This window comes from Salvelinus sp. IW2-2015, linkage group LG1 (genome assembly GCF_002910315.2).
Source record: "Salvelinus sp. IW2-2015 linkage group LG1, ASM291031v2, whole genome shotgun sequence".
NCBI classification, from domain to species: Eukaryota; Metazoa; Chordata; class Actinopteri; order Salmoniformes; family Salmonidae; genus Salvelinus; species Salvelinus sp. IW2-2015.
Window position 1 is genome coordinate 16,354,489 of NC_036838.1, and position 19,853 is coordinate 16,374,341.

Here is a 19,853-nt window from a genome sequence, read left to right on the forward strand (position 1 = left end):
CCAATTCTTTACGTTTTTTTTAACCAATGTTACTCTGCTTCTCCAACTTATTCAATGGTCACACCCTTAATGCACAACTCCAGTTGAGGTTTAGGTCAAATAGAATCCTTTGAACCGAATAAAATGCTTTTGTATTTATTTAAATAAAAGTAAAGAAGAGTAATGGCCCAAGGCAACTCACCTGAGGGATACCACACTGTACATTTCTGATGTTATAGAAGCTTCCATTGAAGAAAACTCTCTGAGTTCTATTGGATAATTAACTCTCCAACCATGTGATGGCAGGTGATGGAAAGCCATAACAAGTTAGTTTTATCAATAACAAATGATGATCAATAACATCAAAGGCTGCAATGAAATCTAACAATACAGCTACAAATCATCTTATTATCAATTTATTTTAGCCAATCATCAGCCATCTTAGTCAGTGCATTACAAGCTAAGTCCCCTTCCCGAATGCATGCTGGATTCAGTAGTTAACTTGTTCAAACACAATTTTCTCCATTAGTTTACTAAGAACAGGCAGAAAACTGATTGGGCGGCTGTTAGAGCAAGCTTTACTATTTTAGGCAGTGAAATTACTTTATCTTCCTTCCAAACCTTTGGATACACTTCTTTAGGCTTTGGTTAAAGACATGGCAAATAGGGGTGGCAATACAGTATGCTAGCATTCTCAATTGTTTTCCCATATAGGTTGTCTATACCTGGTAGCTTATCATTATTATTTGGATAACACACTTTTTTCCACCTCTTCCACACAAACTTGACCAAATTCAAAAAGGCAATCCTTCGCTTTCATTATTAGATCTTTGATACACAAATATGATGGTTCACTAATTAATGTTGTCATTTCACTTCTCAGTTTTTTCACTTTACTGGTAAAATAGTCATTGAAATGATGGGCTATAACAAAAGGTTTTGTTATAATTGACCCATCAACTTGAATGATTGAGATAAATTGGGTTTTCTGCCCATAATATAATTTATGGTGCTCCAAAGTCTTTTCCCATAGTTTTTTCAATTCATCATCGATCCAGAGGGCTCTATCAGTCCTCACAGTTAGTTTCCTAACAGGTGCTTGTTTGTCAACAACTGTCAATAAAAAAATATAAGTGCTGCATCTGGATTCTACTCCAAATACACAACATTATCTTCAACAAAAGAGTCCTTAGAAAACGTTTTGTATGATCTCTTATAAATAACTTTAGGCCCTGCCTTTGGTACTTTGGCTTCCCTTTTTATTGCCACAATGTTATGGTCACTAGAGCCAATTGGAACTGAAATTGCTTTGGAGCAAAGCTCTGCAGAAATGTTGAAGATATGATCAATACAAGTGGATGTCACAGATCCAACACTATTGGTATATAGTAGTTGGTTGAGTGATAACCTGAGTCATGTTACAGGCATTAGCCACAGTAAGAAGCGTCCTCTTGAGGGGACACATATACTGAACAAAAATATAAACAAAAATATAAACGCAACATGCAACAATTTCAACGATTTTATTGAGTTAGTTCATATAAGGAAATCATTCAATTGAAATAATTTCATTATGCCATAGTTTATGGATTTCACGTGACTGGAAATACAAATATGCATCTGTTGGTCACAGTACCTTAAAAAGAAGATGGGGGCGTGGATCAGAAAACCAGTCAGTATCTGGCATGACCACCATTTGCCTCACGCAGTGCGACACATCTCCTAGAGTTGATCAGGCTGTTGATTGTGGCTTGTGGAATGGTATCCCACTCCTTTTCAATGGTTGTGCGCATTTGCTGGATATTGGCAGGAACTGGAACACGCTGTAGTACACGTCGATCCAGAGCATTCCAAACATGCTAAATGGGTGACATGTCTGGTGAGTATGCAGGCCATGGAAGAACTGGCCTCAAGGAATTGTGTATAGATTCTTGCAACATGGGGCCGTGCATTATCATCCTTAAACATGAGAAGAAGGCGGCGGATGAATGGCACGACAATGGGCCTCAGGATCTCGTCACGGTATCTCTGTGCAATAAAATGAAATTGTGTTCATTGTCCGTAGCTTATGCCTGCCCATAACATAACCCTACCACCACCATGGGGCACTCTGTTCACAGTTGTGACATTAGCAAACTGCTCGCTCACACGACGCCATGCACGTGGTCTGTGGTTGTGAGGCCGGTTGAACCTAGTGCCAAATTCTCTAAAACAATGCTGGAGGCGGCCTATGGTAGAGAAATGAACATTCAATTATCTGGCAACAGCTCTGGGGGGCATTCCTGCAGTCAGCATGCCAGTTGCACGCTTCCTCAAAACTTGACTTCACAGAACTGCACATTTCAGAGTGGCCTTTTATTGTCCCCAGCACAAGGTGCACCTGTGTAATGATCACACTGTTCACCTTCTTGATATGTCACACCTGTCAGGTCGATGGATTATCTTGGTTAAGGAGAAATGCTCACTAACATGTAAACAAATTTGTGCACAAAATTTGAGAGAAATAAGGTTTTTGTGGGTATGTAAAATTTCTTGGTTCTTTTATTTCAGCTCACAAAACATTGGGACCAACACTTTACATGTTGCTTTGATATTTTTTTCAGTGTAGATGATAACCAGTTATATTAAGGTCACCAAGCAAAGAAATGTCTCTGTTAGCATCAGAGACCTTATCTATCATCACACACACATTCTCCAGTCTCCAGGCAGCTTTCAGTTGGTGCATAGTTTGCACTTGGTAGTTAGGTGTTGCAGGACATGTTATGAAGGTTATACTTATAGATCTATGATAAGGGATCAAAATGTCGATAGATAAAAGTTTATGAATATAGAGTACCACAGTATGAGTCATAATTCCCATACAACCTAGCGGTCAAACTGTATTCACACTCCAGTGTTTGACCACTAGGTTTTATGGGTATTATGACAGCTCCACTGAGGGGCTCTATTGTCAGAACATTAGTGGTAGAATTAGCATTAGCATGTTTTTATGAGTGCTACTCTCTCTGCCCACCTATGGTACATTCATGGTCTCTGTGGTGTCTTACTGTATAGTGTAGCTGCGCTATTATGCTCCCATGTATCTGTTAAAATATATTGGGTAAAAGCAGCAGCTAGCACAGCAAATTGTGGGTCGCTGGGGGGTCAGCCAGTTTGTTCAATGCTAACATGAGGAGCCAGTGCTAACGGTAACATGAGATAGAAGGCTTCATCGTGTGGAGGACTATCTATGATTTTTGATTAATGGCTGTTCACTTAAAAACCACCAGGTCAACATCTCTCTTTATGGTTTTTCCTTTTTTATTTTCCAAATAAAATGGCCCTGGCATTAATGTAAATTATTTGGCCATGTTAAAAGCTAATGTTACCTACAGTACCCCTGTCCATTTGCAAGCCATGGGCAGCCGTCCATTTAAAGTCCAAAAGCACTAGCTGCTTTTCACATATCTCTAATTTGACTCGGACAAAAACTGTGTTTATATGTCGAGATGGACCCTTTCTGAAAGAGGACATTTCATTCACACAGTCCACTCAGAAGTTGGTAATGGGTAAACAAACTTCCGTAGGTGTACCAGCTCTATAGTGAGGAGGTGGTTAAGCGCTCACAGCGTGGCTCCTAGCTATTGCTTATGCAACTGAGAATGGAATGGTTTGTCTTTTCAAGTGGTGCACTCAAGATGGGAAAACCCCCTTTGCTGAAAAATATTATATTTTATATATGATGCGCACATACTGTACTGATGCATGCAGGGCTATGTGTATCTCTGTTTGTTGATATTTATAGAGTAAGATTGGGTTTTCTGTGGAAGCCTGGCAGTATACAGTAGCACACAACGAGTGTGAATACAGTTCTGAAAAAACTACACTTGAAAAACAATAATAGTACTTTGCGTTGCCTATGGCATTGCAGTACACCACACAACGACTTACTGTGTTTGGGACATGGATTTTTTTTTAATTTTGAAGAAATACCAGTATTTTAGTTCTGTGCTTACCATTTGAAAATAACTTATTGAGAGGGGCTTAAATGGGATCAAACTTTGGCTTTTGTTTGCGCTACAGAAGCCATACCATTAATATTTGTGACCGGCTCAATTCAGTCTTATACAGCAAAATTTGAAATGTTTTTTTTTACATTGGATAAAATTAGAGACTCAGAGCTAGAAAGTGGAATGGTATATCATACACTACAGTTGAGGAACAATGGGAAAGTAATTCTGCTTTGAAAGTTGATAAACTTGTCACGATCGTTATACTGAATGGACCAAGGCGCAGCGTGCGTAGAGTTCCACATAATTTTAATAAATGAAAATCAACGAAACAAATACAGACAGAAACGAAACGTGAAGATAATGCAGTGCTAACAGGCACTACACAAAAACAAGATCCCACAAACAACAGGTGGGAAAAGGCTGCCTAAATATGATCCCCAATCAGAGACAACGATAGCTGCCTCTGATTGGGAACCATACCAGGCCAACATAGAAAACGAAAAACTAGAATGCCCACCCTAATCACACCCTGACCTAACCAAATAGAGAAATAAAAAGTCTCTCTAAGGTCAGGACGTGACAAAACTTGTAACCTCACTTTTGAGAAAATGTCCTTGAATATTTGGTAAACCTACTGGAGACCTCTTCTTTGTCTACATCCATTCAGCATCGTTCATACCCTCTTAAGCCTTATCCCCACCCATCTCTTTAAGGATTCACATGTGAGGCCATGTACCAAACAAGCAAAGATTTCAAATCTAAAGGCTGGTTTATACTACAGTGTGTTTGTAAATTCAATCTGGAGGGCCAGAGTGCGCTCTGGGCTTTCGTAAACTCAGTGTGTTGTTAGATTGTCCGTTTGTAAATTCAGAGCGTTTCGCTCTCGGAGCATTCAGAGCGCATAATCTCTCGGAGCATTCAGAGCGCATAATCTCACTGGATGCACTGGCCGAGCAGTATGGTTCTGACCTAACAGCAGTCAAGCACCCAGGCTAACTGGCTAATGTTGGCTAGCTTGTTAGATACTTCTGAGCGAACAGCTCACTCTGACCATTTTACTCGCCCTAGCAGAGCTGGTTCGGCTGTTTTTATGTTATCCAGAGCATTGGTGACTGTAACTGTGCTGCTGTCAACAATTGAATTATGATTTTTTTTACCAACGTTACTGACACTGGCCATATTCAACGGGTGTTGAGCATTCGTAAATTTGTCAGTTATTCTTCGCTTTGCCGAGTGCGCTCTGAAATCGGAGTAAATAGCCAGTGCGAATTTACCAGCTACTTTTATCGACAGTTGTTGCAGTGACATCATGAACATTCTATTGAAATGGTTACTTGCATAGTGGAGTATTTTGTTTAGACATGTAGCTAGCTAGCAAGCTAGCTAAACAATGAACCATAATCCTAACTCATAACGTTACTACCCTGCATGAATCTGCAGGTACAGTTGAAGTCGGAAGTTTACATTTAGGTTGGAGTCATTAAAACTCGTTTTTCAACCACTCCACAAATTTCTTGTTAACAAACTATAGTCTTGGCAAGTCGGTTTGGACATCAACTCTGTGCATGACACAATACATTTATTTTACCACGTTCATCTGTACAAACAATAGTACGCAAGTGTAAACACCATGGGACCACGCAGCCGTCATACCGATCAGGAAGGAGACGCATTCTGTCTCCTAGAGATGAACATACTTTGGTGCGAAAAAAGTATCTAAATCCACAGTAAAACGAGTCCTATATTGACATAACCTGAAAAGCCGCTCAGCAAGGTAGAAGCCACTGCTCCAAAACCGCCATAAAAAAGACAGACTACGGTTTGAAACTGCACATGGGGACAAAGATCGTACTTTTTGGAGAACTGTCCTCTGGTCTGATGAAACAAAAATAGAACTGTTTGGCCATAATGACCATCAGTATGTTTGGAGGAAAAAGAGGGATGCTTGCAAGCCGAAGAACATCATCCCAACCTTAAAGCACTGGGGTGGCAGCATCATGTTGTGGGGTGCTTTGCTGCAGGAGGGTCTGGTGCACTTAACAAAACAGATGGCATCATGAGGTAGGAAAATGATGTGGATATATTGAAGCAACATCTCAAGACATCAGTCAGAAAGTTAAAGCATGGTCGCAAATGGGTCTTCCATTTGCACAATGACCCCAAGCATACTTCCAAAGTTGAGGCAAAATGGCTTAAGGACAACAAAGTCAAGGTTTTGTAGTGGCCATCACAAAGCCCTAACCTCAATCCCATAGAAAATTTGTGGGCAGAACTGAAAAAGTGTGTGCGAGCAAGGAAGCCTAAAAACCTGACTCAGTTACACCAGCTCTGTCAGGAGGAATGGGCCAAAATTCACCCAACTTATTGTGGGAAGCTTGTGGAAGGCTACCCAAAACATTTGACCCAATTTAATGGCAATGCTACCAAATACTAATTGAGTGTATGTAAACTTCTGACCCACTGGGAATGTGATGAAAGAAATAAAAGCTGAAATAAATCATTCTCTCTACCATTATTCTGACATTTCACATTCTTAAAATAAAGTGGTGATCCTATCTGACCTAAGAAAGGGAATTTCTACTAGGATTAAATGTCAGGAATAGTGAAAAACTGAATTTAAATGTATTTGGCTAAGGTGTACTTCTGACTTCAACTGTAACTAACCAACCAGGTTCAATGTTAGCTAGCTATACCTAGCAATGCAAATGGCTCTGAGATACAGCTCATACATGTAATGTTGGCTAGCGAGCCAGCCGGATAACGTTAGCTTGCTAGCTAACAGTAGGCTTTAACTTGAAAAGAAAACCACTTTCTGACTAAATTACAAACGTGTAATATCTGAAAATGTGGCTATCTTACACTTCTCCCTCTCTGTCACGGATGCCATGGTTGCCCTTAGTTTGAAGATGTAATCTGGAGACAGGTGTTTTATACACCAGCCTTCTGCTTGTTCACTTTTCGACTCCCTCTACATATTTGCAATCAAATGCCAGAATTTTCTCCATCTCCTTAGCTATCATACTCTACAGTAATTCCACCAGGCATTCCACTGATTTCAAAACTCGGTCCTTCAGAAAGTGGAGAGCAACATTTTTGCAGTTCTACTATGTGATATGTAAAAAATAAAAAAAGCTGGGTTAGAAAGGATTACCTAGACTTACTGACCAGTTCATGTTATAGACAGAAGCATGCTACATGGCAGACCAATCCGAACTCATCTCTCGGCACCTCCAACCCAACCATTATCTCAGCCAATCCTGTCTTTTTCAGTGGCTAAACCAACTAAGCTCGTAATTTAACAATTGTATTTGTATTTCATTATAGCATACACGTTTGATATTAAGGCACATGAAAGTTCACATGTTCCAGAAGCAATTTCTGCCCAAAAATTCATTACGATAAAAATAAAAAGTTTACTTTCAAATGGCTCTCTTGTGAAGTAGTGACGCGCGACATACGCCTAGTTTCCTGAAACAAATCTCATTTGAATGTCATCCATCGCCCCGCTCTTTCGGACTATGCCATCCATAGTAGTGGTTTAAATATTTAGATTTTGCATTGAGTGCCTAGAGGGAAATGTTGTCAACTTTGTTCTGTAAATTTTCTCAAGGATCCACAGCACTAGGGACAATTGTAATTCTCACACTTTCCTCTTCATGAACACAATGGTGCTTCATTTTTCTGGACTTGAGGCAAATTTGTAGTTTGTGTCTAAAATATCCATGTGGATCAATAGGACCAAAGACAAACCTCATTGGACAATGGTCATTAGTGTTCATCCACACAACCTTTAACCTGCATCTTCCAATAATCTCTGAACCATTATCCTCAAAAGGTCATGCTCCTTGACCTAACAGAAAAGGTGAATCTTCACATCTGCCCGGTAACAACCTCACTTTTACCTGATAAGGGCATACTTTTTGTAGGGCCCTATACTCTGCAAGGGCCCTTAATTAGAAAATACCATTGAAATCTTATTAATTATTTGAGTGTTTGCTCTACCCTACCTGAAGTGCCAAGTGGGCGGGGTTTGCAGTTGTTGGACTATTGTATTGGTCCATTTAGCCAGGAAGGCTCAATCAAGCACAGATAAAGTATTTTAAAATAATTTAAAATAGGATTTGAACCCAGGTCAGGTAGAAACACCAAGAAAGCATTTCTCAAATTGTAGTCATGTGTGTATGCTTTTAAGTCGTATTTGCACACGAGACATCTTCACAGTGACCCCAAAGATCAACACAGTCAGAAGCAGAGCCGTCTCTCTGACTGGAGAGTCGCTGCGTGAACGTTTTCCGCTAGGTTAATCCTGTGACTAATGTGGTTCTCTTCTAAGTGGACGCTGGACAGCAAAGACAAGCCAGGAAATTAGATTTGTGTCACAGCCATCTAACCCTTACCTGATGCTGCTTGTGTTGATTGACACGGCACAGCACATGGCTTTGCGTAGAGCACAGATCAGCACACAAGAGAGCAGCCTCTTAGTGGAATCCCACCACAGGTCTAGTAGAAACTAAAGTAATCATCACTCATATGGTCATATAACCTTTGGATGCTGTGGAAGGCTGTGGAGAGACGTAGCTTGTGGAGGTCACAATCATGACAGCGCCAGCCTCTCTGGGCTAAGTGCAGGAGAGATGTGAAATGAGAGAGATCACAGAGAAGAGGAATGGGATACGGTGGCCACGTGCCTCGATCAATATGGCCCACATCCAGGTATATTTGTGAGCCGAGGAACATTCAGTGTTATAGACTCAACCCCTGCGTTGTAACTCATTGGTTTTGACGTGTCGGGAGATTGGCTGAGCATGAATAGACATGGAAGTGGGGAAATCTGATGTGTCACCTGGGAGAGCTGGATGGACAAATGTAGAGCAGGCAGAGACGCTTTCAAGGGATATTTTTCATGCATTGAGTAAAATGACCCAGACATTTTGGATGTGCAGTAAAGAATATTCAACTGAAACATTTCATTACACACACAGGTTTGTTAACCCGATTCCAGTACAGTTTATTGTTTCAAAGAGATTATGTTCGTATTGCCTATTGCATTATTCAGCATCATTTTTGCTATGTTCCTAGGTCCCCTGGCCGGGCTAGTGCCTACTCTGCACTGTAAGCATTAAATCGATTACTTTCAGACTGAACAGTAGATGTGGTTCACAGGAGCCAACCGAAGGTCACGGCTCCACAATACTGTCTACTAAACAAATAATGACACAATCTAATAAAAGAACCAAGGTACTGGCTAATAAAGGCTAGATTTATTTTTCTGTCACGGCAGATGGGAAATATTATCACTAAATCCTCATAGGGACCTCAGTAAGCAGGCCATTGACTTTTATGACAGTAATTTTTTTCCCTCCACTTTTTTTTCCTTCCTCACCTTTATGCGGAATGCTGAGGAATGAATCACAACTTAAAGTAGTGGAGAAATAACTTTTCATGTGAAAACACCTAGGCTTTTATGGCTTTACTAAATTATCCATAATACGGGAGGGGAGCACTCGGTCCTGCAGATTAGGGTGGGCCGAACTAGGGGAGGGTGCCGCATTAGCCACCGCCACCGTGCAGCCATCACCGCCGCGCCGGAGATGGGCACAAATCTCTTTTACGAGGCTGCCCCTTAAATAGCTGTCAGTCTAGTGTCTCACACACGGCACTCTCCTCCAGCTCCCCACATGGTAATTGAACCATCTCCCCATGAGTGCAGAATGCTGTGGGAAGCCGTTTGAACAGACTGTGTTTGTGCCATTAAAACCGATTCATGCATAAATCTTGCCAGTAGGTGCGAAAAATAAATATATCACACCAAAACCCTCCATTCGTTACAGAGGAGCTGGCCTTAAAATTCGTTTTTTTTAAATTCGAGCTTTAATTTTCGCACGTATCTTCCTCAACAGCCTATGTATTTTCATCCCCAGTACAGTATATCACTAAGGGTACAATTACTCAGACACACTCCACACACCTAGCTCGTTGAACTATTAGACGTTTTAAAACACTGACACGGGTTATGACCTCATTTTTGTTGTGAACACTGTATTACTTAGTAAATAACATGCTATTACTAGGTAATAAGCAACCGAAAGGCCACATTTTCCATTGTTGTCCAGTGTGCTTATTGGACGCCATTGCAGAGCATATGTGAAATATGCAGTTCACCACTCCACGCTTTTTCCACTGAGAGACAGACAGCTTGAAAGCTGAGAGGTGACATTTAGGCGGGGGTGTTCGTACGACAGAAATTAAGCACCCTTTAATGTATCTTTTATGACACAGCCAGTCACTACTAATTTTCCTCAACTGTTTCAACTGAGAAGGGTGTAAAGTAGTTAGATCGGTGATCGGTAATGGTGTGCCAGACTCCTCCGTTCATGTCCACATTAGACAAGAAGCAATGGAGATGAGGCCAGATACAGTACTTTGTGACAACTGCTGGTGTGTAAATGGCTTTATAAGATACATTTGATTTGATTGATTCAACCATGGTCAGAACGATAAGTTTCAAAGAAATTATGTTCGTATTGCCATTGTGACAACACAATTCTGAGATCTTCGCAAAGTGGCAGGAACTGTTTCCTGATACATTTCCTCAGAGATACATTGTCTCTTTCCCATTCAAATACTAAACTGCATCTACCTCCGAGTTGTGTGTCGTCAGTATGAAATTGGCAGGGATTTGCAGTCCATATCTGCTAGCTGATGTAACATCAATGCCATTGCTGAGCATGAATAGTGATGTATGTGCGATACTGGTACATGGATATTACATAGAGGTGCGTCTCAAATGGCACCCTATTCCCTACATAGTGCACTATTTGGACTACTTTTGACCAGAGCCCTACTGGTCAAAAGGATTGCACAATCTAGGGAATAGGGTGCAATTTGGTATGCAGACATAGCTTCAGAATGCCTTTCATTCTGGTGGAGCAGAGATGTGAGGTTCCATAGTATATGCAACATTAATGGCCAGGACACGCTAATAGCAGGTCTTTCCAAATCTACAGTGGCCAGAGATTGAAAACATTCAATGTGAAGCTCGGCTGAATACGAGAAAGATCCACAAACAAACAGGTAAACATGTTTGTTAAAAGAAAATATGTGCACTTAGTGTATATCTGCCATTACGCTGTTGAAAAAAATGAAATAAATTACTCCACTACCTTCCGTCTCATCTCAAAGCAATTTACTCATCCGCTTCTATTTGGAGAGCGAGCAAAACGAATCTTTAGATAATGAATAAAGGGCGCTTTCTTCATTAAAATACTTTTCCCATTACTGTAACATTTTGTTGTTTACCTATTGGGTTAGTCAACTTTTATTGAAATTCCATTGAGGCTGTCCCAAAGTGGAATCTGCTTAAGACAGACAAACACCCACAGCCGATAACTAATGCCTTAGCTGCTTCTGCTTGTGAGAGCTGAGGGCAGCCAAGGCATTAGTAACGAGTCTAGCTGCTGCAGACTCACTCCTACTTCACCTTTTTTTTAATATGTACCCAATAACGTAGCATTTGCATTTATATAGTTCTTCCAGCCGCCTCGCATCCAGGAGGCCCCGAAACAGCTGAGCGTCACGCTGATTATTACCTGGGGAAAATTAAGATAAGAAAGTAATCCCATGAAAGGGAATGGCTGCTCTGCTTTACCAGCGCACAACCAGGTATGCAAAAATGGACAACCCCCCTATTTCCAGCAATGCAAAAAGGATGTCTGCTGTAATGCCTTCTGTTTCTAAGGCGATAAGGACAGTTTCAAATTGATACCAACCAGACAATGACAGAAAACCTGATATTTGAGGATAGGCAGGGTATCTACTTTTAGCCCCGTACCAACCATCCTGATCTCCCGAGCTTACATTATGTTTCGCTGTAAGAAGATCAAGACGGTTCGTAGCAGTGATAATGATGATAGCATACAACACAGTACACGCTTAAAGACCTCATTCGAACAGCATCAATAGATACAGCCATTGAATAATCTGAAGGGAGTTGAAATATGAACTCTAAGCGGGAATTAGGTTCAACTTAAAGAGCTACACTGATCAGAAGGATTTAGCAGTGCAATAATAGGACGCTAGCTTAAAGTTCAAGCACATCACAGAATTCCCAGGCTTTAGTTCCGTACCATTGGAGAGAACATTTACTTTAGCTAGCTTTGCTAATAGCTGGCGCAAGTCACAGTGGAGAAACGTTGCGGCCCTGCTAGCGAGAGAAAATTAGGGAGAAACCAAAAAGACGGCTACAGATACTGATCTAAGGCGCCTGTGGTAATGGCTGGGTGGCTTTTAATGATAATCCACTGTCCTTTTCCTTACACCACCATGACAGGAAACAAACAGAGCGCGGACACATCCTACTAATTAGCATCATTATCATACGGCCATTATGCGGCTGGACCGTAGCATGACAGGGCTCTGGGAAAGACTACAGCTGTGACCTTTTGTGGACAACACCAGCTGTCAGTAATTACCTATATATTGGCCTGGGATGGAGGCCGACTCTCTTTCCTTGAGGGGCCATTGCTGCCACAAACCCAGTCACCCCATTCAAGGTGTTTCTCCACAGAGAAATGGCTAACAAGCTGAAAAGGCAAGTTTAGCTTCCTTTCCCCACAGGACTCAGACCCATTAAGCTTTATGGGCTTAAGGCTTCGCTTTGGCTAAAATGTGTGACTAAATGTAAATATGGCCTTTGCATTGTAGTGCCAGAGGCCTGTGGCTACACACACAATTGACTTGGAACAGAGCGAGAATTATGCTTCAATGAAACTGTGTTCCCCAATAAATCAAAATTTTTAAAGTCATCATGGAAACTATTCATGTACCTATGTGCTTGTAATCACTGTTAAATGTTTGTTCGATTTATCACGTTCTTTCATCAGTCTTTGAAGATAGAGTTGTTAAATGTCTTAATGTTGTCTTTCATCTCAAAAAACACAGCTTGTTGTCCTATGAAGGGGAGAACACTTGGTCACAAAGGGGAGGTGTCCTGAAGTGAAGTAACGCATGTATTATTTTGAGGAACAAACATATTGCAGGGCACTGAAATGGCTCCGCAGCCTTTCCAGCCTCCCCACTCTCTCCATCTCGTGGTTCCTCTTCCTCACTGATTCACTATCTGTTTGTATGAGTGGAGGGCTCACCTGGACGTCCTGAAGCCTTGTCTTATTGTGCTGTTCTGACATGTAATTCTCCTGCAGGAACGTCGGTGATGAAGGTCACTGCGTCGGATGCAGATGATCCTACATACGGGAGCAGTGCCAGGGTTGTGTACAGCGTGCTGGACGGAGAGAGGTTCTTCACAGTGGACAGACAGACGGGTAAGGGCAGACTCACAGACTTGTAGTGTTACAAATGAAATTGTATTTGTGACAACAGGTGTAGTAGACCTTACCGTGAAATGGTTACTTACGAGCCTTTAACCAACAACGCAGATTTGTTTTAAGTAAGTAAGAAAAATGTGATCAATAAACTAAAGGAAAAATAGTAACACAATAAATAACAATAACAAGGCTATATATAAGGGGTACCGGTACCAAGTCCATGTACAGGGGTTAGTCGAGGTAATTGAGGAAATATATACATTTTGGTAGGGGTAAAGTGACTATGCATAGATAATAAACAAAGAGTAGCAGCAGCGTATGTGAAGAGTGTGAAGGAATGTGAATGTATGTGTGTGTGTGCGGTGTAAATATGCATGTGTGTGTTGGAGTGTCAGTGTAGTATGTGTGAGTGTGAGGTGAGAGTCAAGTGAGTGTACATCCAGCCTGTGCAAGAGAGAATAAATAATAATTAAATAAGGGGGTCAATGCAAATAGTCCGGGTAGCCATTTGATTACAGTAACTATTCAGCAGTCTTATGGCTTGGGGTAGAAGCTGTTAAGGAGCCTTTTGGTCCCAGACTTGGCGCTCCGGCACCGCTTGCCGTGTGGTAGCAGAGAGAACAGTCTATGACTTGGGTGGCAGGAGTCTTTGACAATTTTTAGGGCCTTCCTCTGACACCGCCTGGTATAGAGGTACTGGATACTTCATCCAAGGAAATAATAATGTATCAGCAAACAGTGAGTTTATGTATTTCTTGTCTCATACCTCATATTGTGTACTTATAATTCTCAAAATCTAAGAATAAGTATTGAAATGAAATAGTTATCATTGCATCTCTGAAGTGTTATATTACAGTCTGTTGAGATAACTCTGATTGTATCTCCCAGTCATCACATTTGGGTGAATTCCCTCTTTGTCTGAGGTACATGGGCATGAACTGTAGTCTCTCAGGCATATTCCAAGGTTTGTGTTGTCTGCAAATGTACCCCTGCACTAAACTTTTAATGATTCCTTTTTTGGTCTCCCCACTTTGATTCGGTTGTGCCCAGATGATGAATGGCCCTGCCTCAGCGGCGTTGGCCTGGAGACGCATAGATCATACCCCCCCATAATTTTTATGCACAATCAGTTCAAATACACTATGTATTTGTAAGTAAGTGGACACCCCTATTTCAGCCACACCCGTTGCTGATAGGTGTATGAAATCAAGCCCACAGCCATGCAATCTCCATAGACAATCATTGACACTAGAATGGCCTTACTGAAGAGCTCAGTGACTTTCAACGTGGCACCGTCATAGGATGCCACCTTTCCAACAAGTCAGTTAAAATGTATGCCCTGCTAGAGCTGCCCCGGTCAACTGTAAGTGCTGTTATTGTGAAGTGGAAACGTCTAGGAGCGACAACAGCTCAGTCGCGAAGTGGTAGGCCACACTAGCTCACTGAACAGGACACCCGAGTGCTGAAGCCCGAAGTTCCTAAATATCGTCTTTCCTCGGTTGCATCACTCACTACCGAGTTCCAAAATGCCTCTGGAAGCAACGTCAGCACAATAGCTGTTCTTCGGAAGCTTCATGACATTACCATGGTTTCCATGGCCGAGCAGCTGAACACAAGCCTAAGATCACCGTGCGCAATGCCAAGAGTCGGCTGGAGTGGTGTAAAGCTCGCAGCCATTGGACTCTGGAGCAGTGGAAATGAGTTCTCTGGAGTGATGAACGCTTCACCATCTGGCAGTCCTAAGGACGAATCTGGTTTTGGAGAATAATATCTGCCAGAATGCATAGTGCTAACTGTTTGGTGGAGGAGGAATAATTATCTGGGGCTGTTTTTCATGGTTCGGGCTAGGCCCTTTAGTTCCGGTGGAGGGAAATATTAACGCTACAGCATACAGTGACATTCTAAATTATTCTGGGCTTCCAACTTTGTGGCAAAAGTTTGGGGTAGGCCCTTTCCTGTTTCAGCATGACAATGCCACCGTGCACAAAGTGAGGTCCATAGAGGTCCATACAGAAATGGTTTGTCAAGATTGGTGTGGAAGAACTTGAATGGCCTGGACAGAGCCCTGACCTCAACCCTATCGAACACCTTTGGGATCTCAGTGCACAACCTTACTAATTGTGACTGTATGGAAGCAAGTTCCCGCAGTAATATTCCAACATCTAGTGGAAAGACTGCCCAGAAGAGTGGAGGGTATTATAGCAGCAAATGGGGGACCAACTCCATATTAATGTCCATGACTTTGGAATGAGATGTTCAGTGAGCTGGTGTCCACATACTTTTGGTCATGTAGTGTAGGTGCAGGTAAAAGAGGTCAGAGAACAGAACAGCTGAGAATTTCACCTCATAAATTTTGTCCCGGTCACTCAGTGTTAATCCTTAACCATCTTTCTGGATCCATGAACAATGACCTACGTCTGAGGGATTTTTAAAGGAATGGTATGTCATTTGAATGTATTTTAACTTCATTATGGTATTTGGTATTGAAGTTCAAGTTTGAGTTACTTCTCAGGATGAAAGCCTAAGGATTCTACTTAATTATATTCCATACATTTCTAGAGACATAACTTCTTGGAGCTCTGCTCTCACTACCCTGTCATAAAAATACATTTACATTTTGGTCATTTTGCAGACACTCTTATACAGAGCGACTAACAGTCAAACGCACAGGGCTCAGTCATTGACAACTGAGGTGCAATATTTTTTAGGAATGACATTTCAAGCATGTTACAAACATTAGCAGTCAAGAAACATTTGATTAAGTTGAATGAGATCTTACTAAGAAAGAGCTGATGCAAAAAGCTGAATTTATGATGTCTCCCATGCCCTTGGTTCTTGAAAGCAGTATTATATGCCTCTATATCCCACAACTGAATTTGACTATGTGTTGTATGCTGACATACAAACATTGCCTGCAGCTACTTGAATGTGAGTGGAATCTCTAAGTTGTGTGTCTAGCAGACAAGCACAATGCAAGGCACTGGGAGAGATGCCATCAACCCGGGCAATGCAACAATGGAATTTGATGCAGATATCCCACCAGGGAATATAATTGCATTAGTCAGCAGCACACAGCTCCCACTATTTGACCAGAGAGTTGACTCTTTGCATTATCATCTCGTTCAGTGAGTCTGGGATCGGTATGAAAATATATACAGATGGAAATTGCACTGAAAGGAAGGGAAATTCACAACTTTCTCTGATTTAGAATTTTCTTTTTCTGTTTTGAAATCTCTGAGGATGTTAAGAATTCCAATTGAGTTCCGGGTTTATACTGCCCGTGGTATATTGCCATGCTATTTTTTGCCAGGTTCTTGGAGAAACATACCTAGAAAGGTCATGTTTGGGGTAAGGTGGTAAATATACTATGGTTCAAAAGTTTGGGGTCACGTAGAAATGTCCTTGTTTTTTAAAGAAAAGCAGTACATCAACAGTGAAAAGGCGGCTCCGGGATGCTGGCCTTCTAGGCAGAGTTCCTCTGTCCAGTGTCTGTTCTTTTACCCATCTTAATCTTTTCTTTTCATTGGCCAGTCTGAGATATGGCTTTTTCTTTGCAAATCTGCCTAGAAGGCCAGCATCCCGGAGTCACCTCATTACTGTTGACGTTGAGACTGGTGTTTTGCGGGTACTATTTAATGTAGCTGCCAGTTGAGGACTTGTGAGGCGTCTGTTTCTCAAACTAGACACTCTAATGTCCTCTTGCTCAGTTGTGCACCGGGGCCTCCCACTCTTTTTATTCTGGTTAGGGCCAGTTTGCGCTGTTCAGTGAAGGGAGTAGTACACAGCGTTGTACGAGATCTTCAGTTTATTGGCAATTTCTCGCATGGAATAGCCTTCCTTTTTCAGAACAAGAGTAGACTATCGAGTTTCAGAAGAAAGTTATTTTGTTTCTGGACATTTTGAGCCTGTAATCGAACCCACAAATGCTGATGCTCCAGATACTCAACTAGTCTAATAGCCAGTTTTATTGCTTCTTTAATGGGCCTCTCTACGCCTATGTAGATATTCCATAAAAAAGTTGCCGTTTCCAGCTACAATAGTCATTTACAACATTAACAATGCCTACACTGTATTTCTGATCAATTTGATGTTATTTTAATGGACAAAAAACTTGCTTTTCTTTCAAAAACAAGGACATTTCTAAAGTGACCCCAAACTTTTGAACGGTAGTGTATATTTATGGCATTGTTAAAGCGTCAGAACTTCACAAAATGCTCACTCACATCACATGAAGAGAAGTCATAAGATTGTTTTGGTTTTCTATCTTAAATCCACTCCTCCTCGACTGCCAGTGAAAGGCGAGCACGGGCTTTTTCACCGTAACATTCTTCAGTGGTGTGTGCCTTCATTCTGGCCCCCATATATTATTCATTTTAATACAGCTCAGCTGTAATGATATAAGCATGGAGGCACAGAAGTGACACAATCTACTCTATCAAGACGAGCTGAGAGGGTGAAATGGAATGTGCCGCACTTGTGCCTCTAATAGAGTGCTTAACTGAAGTTGATATTCGCTACTAGAGAAGATTTAGCAGGCTATCACATATGAGAGCTAAGCGCTAACGTGACCTTTCCCTTTCGGCGTCTCTCTCTCCCTCCATATCCCCCCCCCTCTCTCTTTCTCTCATATCAGGACTGATTCGGACGGCCGTGGCAGATCTGGACCGGGAGAAGCAGGATCGCTACGAGCTGGTCGTCAAGGCAACCGACATGGCAGGCCAAATGGGCGGTCTCTCCGGCTCCACCACAGTGACCATAGTTATCACAGATGTTAATGACAACCCACCACGCTTTCTGCAGAGTGAGTCACTCTCTTATTAAGAGGCGGGACGAGATATATGCTTGCAGTGCACTTACACCCATCAGTAATATAAGTATCAGTCTACATGGAGTGTCCAGAAGCACTTGGAGAAAATAATTTCACTTATATTTATCCACAGGTCTAACACTTGGCTTAGAAGGGTTAGGCAATTAACTGATGAAAGTGGTTTTGGGAGTTTCCATATGTCTGCATATGATAAGACACAGAATCAATGGAGCTGATTAACCATTTTTTTTATTCCAATGGTATGGATTTAGGCTGTTGACATTCGTAATGTATCAGCTGGAGAAAGGTCAAAGGCCGTAATGGAACCCGGTTATCAATATACAGGGTCCTGTTTGAATACTTCAGAAATATGCATCCTTCCTTCGTACCTTTCTTGAAGTACTAACAGATCTGAACTGGTGAAATGAATAGGTTGCTGACCTTGCTTAAGCTTATCCAATCACGTATAGATATCTGCTAAGCTTATGGAAACAAGGAAGGAAGGATATCTGTCTAAATAATTTAAACAGGGCCTTGGGAAAATAAAAAAGCTGCAACATTTTCCTGCAATTTAGAATTCTGATACTTTTCTTTTTTATTTCTCAGTGTATTTTATAAATTAAACTCAAGTGAACAAACTTGAGCCAAAGCAGTACTATACAACAGCAAGAAATAGACAAATTCCAATTCACAATGAACATATAAATATGTATTGTACATTTCACATTGGTCCTCAGTAAAAGGATGAGGATGTCTTCGACATGTGTTTCCTGGTGAAACAAAATATTACCTATGACACTAGTGTAACGATCTTCTTCATCTGATGAACAGGATAGATCGGACCAAAACGCAGCGTGGTAAGTGTCCATGTTAATATATTATAACTGAACACAAAATAACAAAGTGAAACAACGAAAATCTCAACAGTCCTGAAAGGTGACACAACACAAAACAGGAAACAACTACCCACAAACACGAGGTGGGAAAAGGCTACCAAAGTATGGTTCTCAATCAGAGACAACGATAGACAGCTGCCTCTGATTGGGAACCAGACCAGGCCAAACACATAGAAAATAAAACATAGAAAAAACAACATAGAATGCCCACCCCAACTCACGCCCTGACCAAACCAAAATAGAGACATAAAAAAGGAACTAAGGTGTACTAAGGGCGTGACAACTAGTACATGATTCAGAAACGTTAAGAACCTTTTCTAGTGTATACTTGACGTCTTAGTGGAACTAAAAGTGTAGTTATCTTGTAAACCACATGCACAATACCAGCACATGGTTTGTTAATCAAATCAAATGTATTTATAAAGCCCTTCTTACATCAGCTGATATCTCGAAGTGCTGTACAGAAACCCAGCCTAAAACCCAAAACAGCAAGCAATGCAGGTGTAGAAGCACGGTGGCTAGGAAAAACTCCCTTGAAAGGCCAGAACCTAGGAAGAAACCTAGAGAGGAACCAGGCTATGAGGGGTGGCCAGTCCTCTTCTGGCTGTGCCGGGTGGAGATTATATCAGAACATGACCAAGATGTTCAAATGTTCATAGATGACCAGCAGGGTCAAATAATAATAATAATAATAATATGGCCACCAAACTATTTACATGGACTCCACCCCCCCCATCTTTGTTTTTATACTGCTGCTACTCACTGCTTATTGTCTATGCATACTCCCAATTCAATATTATACCAACAATTCCACAAATCCAATTTTTATTCAATTCCCTCATGTTTTCAGGCTGAT

The 19,853-nt window shown here is 41.4% G+C and overlaps 1 protein-coding gene across 1 annotated transcript in view; it reads left to right on the forward strand.

The window, feature by feature from the left end:
• LOC111961767 (cadherin-22) overlaps positions 1 to 19,853 on the forward strand; it is a 161,240-nt gene that overhangs the window by 51,561 nt on the left and 89,826 nt on the right. Inside the window, exons 4-5 of the mRNA XM_023984292.2 lie at positions 13,172 to 13,291; positions 17,928 to 18,095. Of these exons, the coding sequence (XP_023840060.1) occupies positions 13,172 to 13,291; positions 17,928 to 18,095 (288 nt within the window). The remainder of the gene's footprint in view (positions 1 to 13,171; positions 13,292 to 17,927; positions 18,096 to 19,853) is intronic.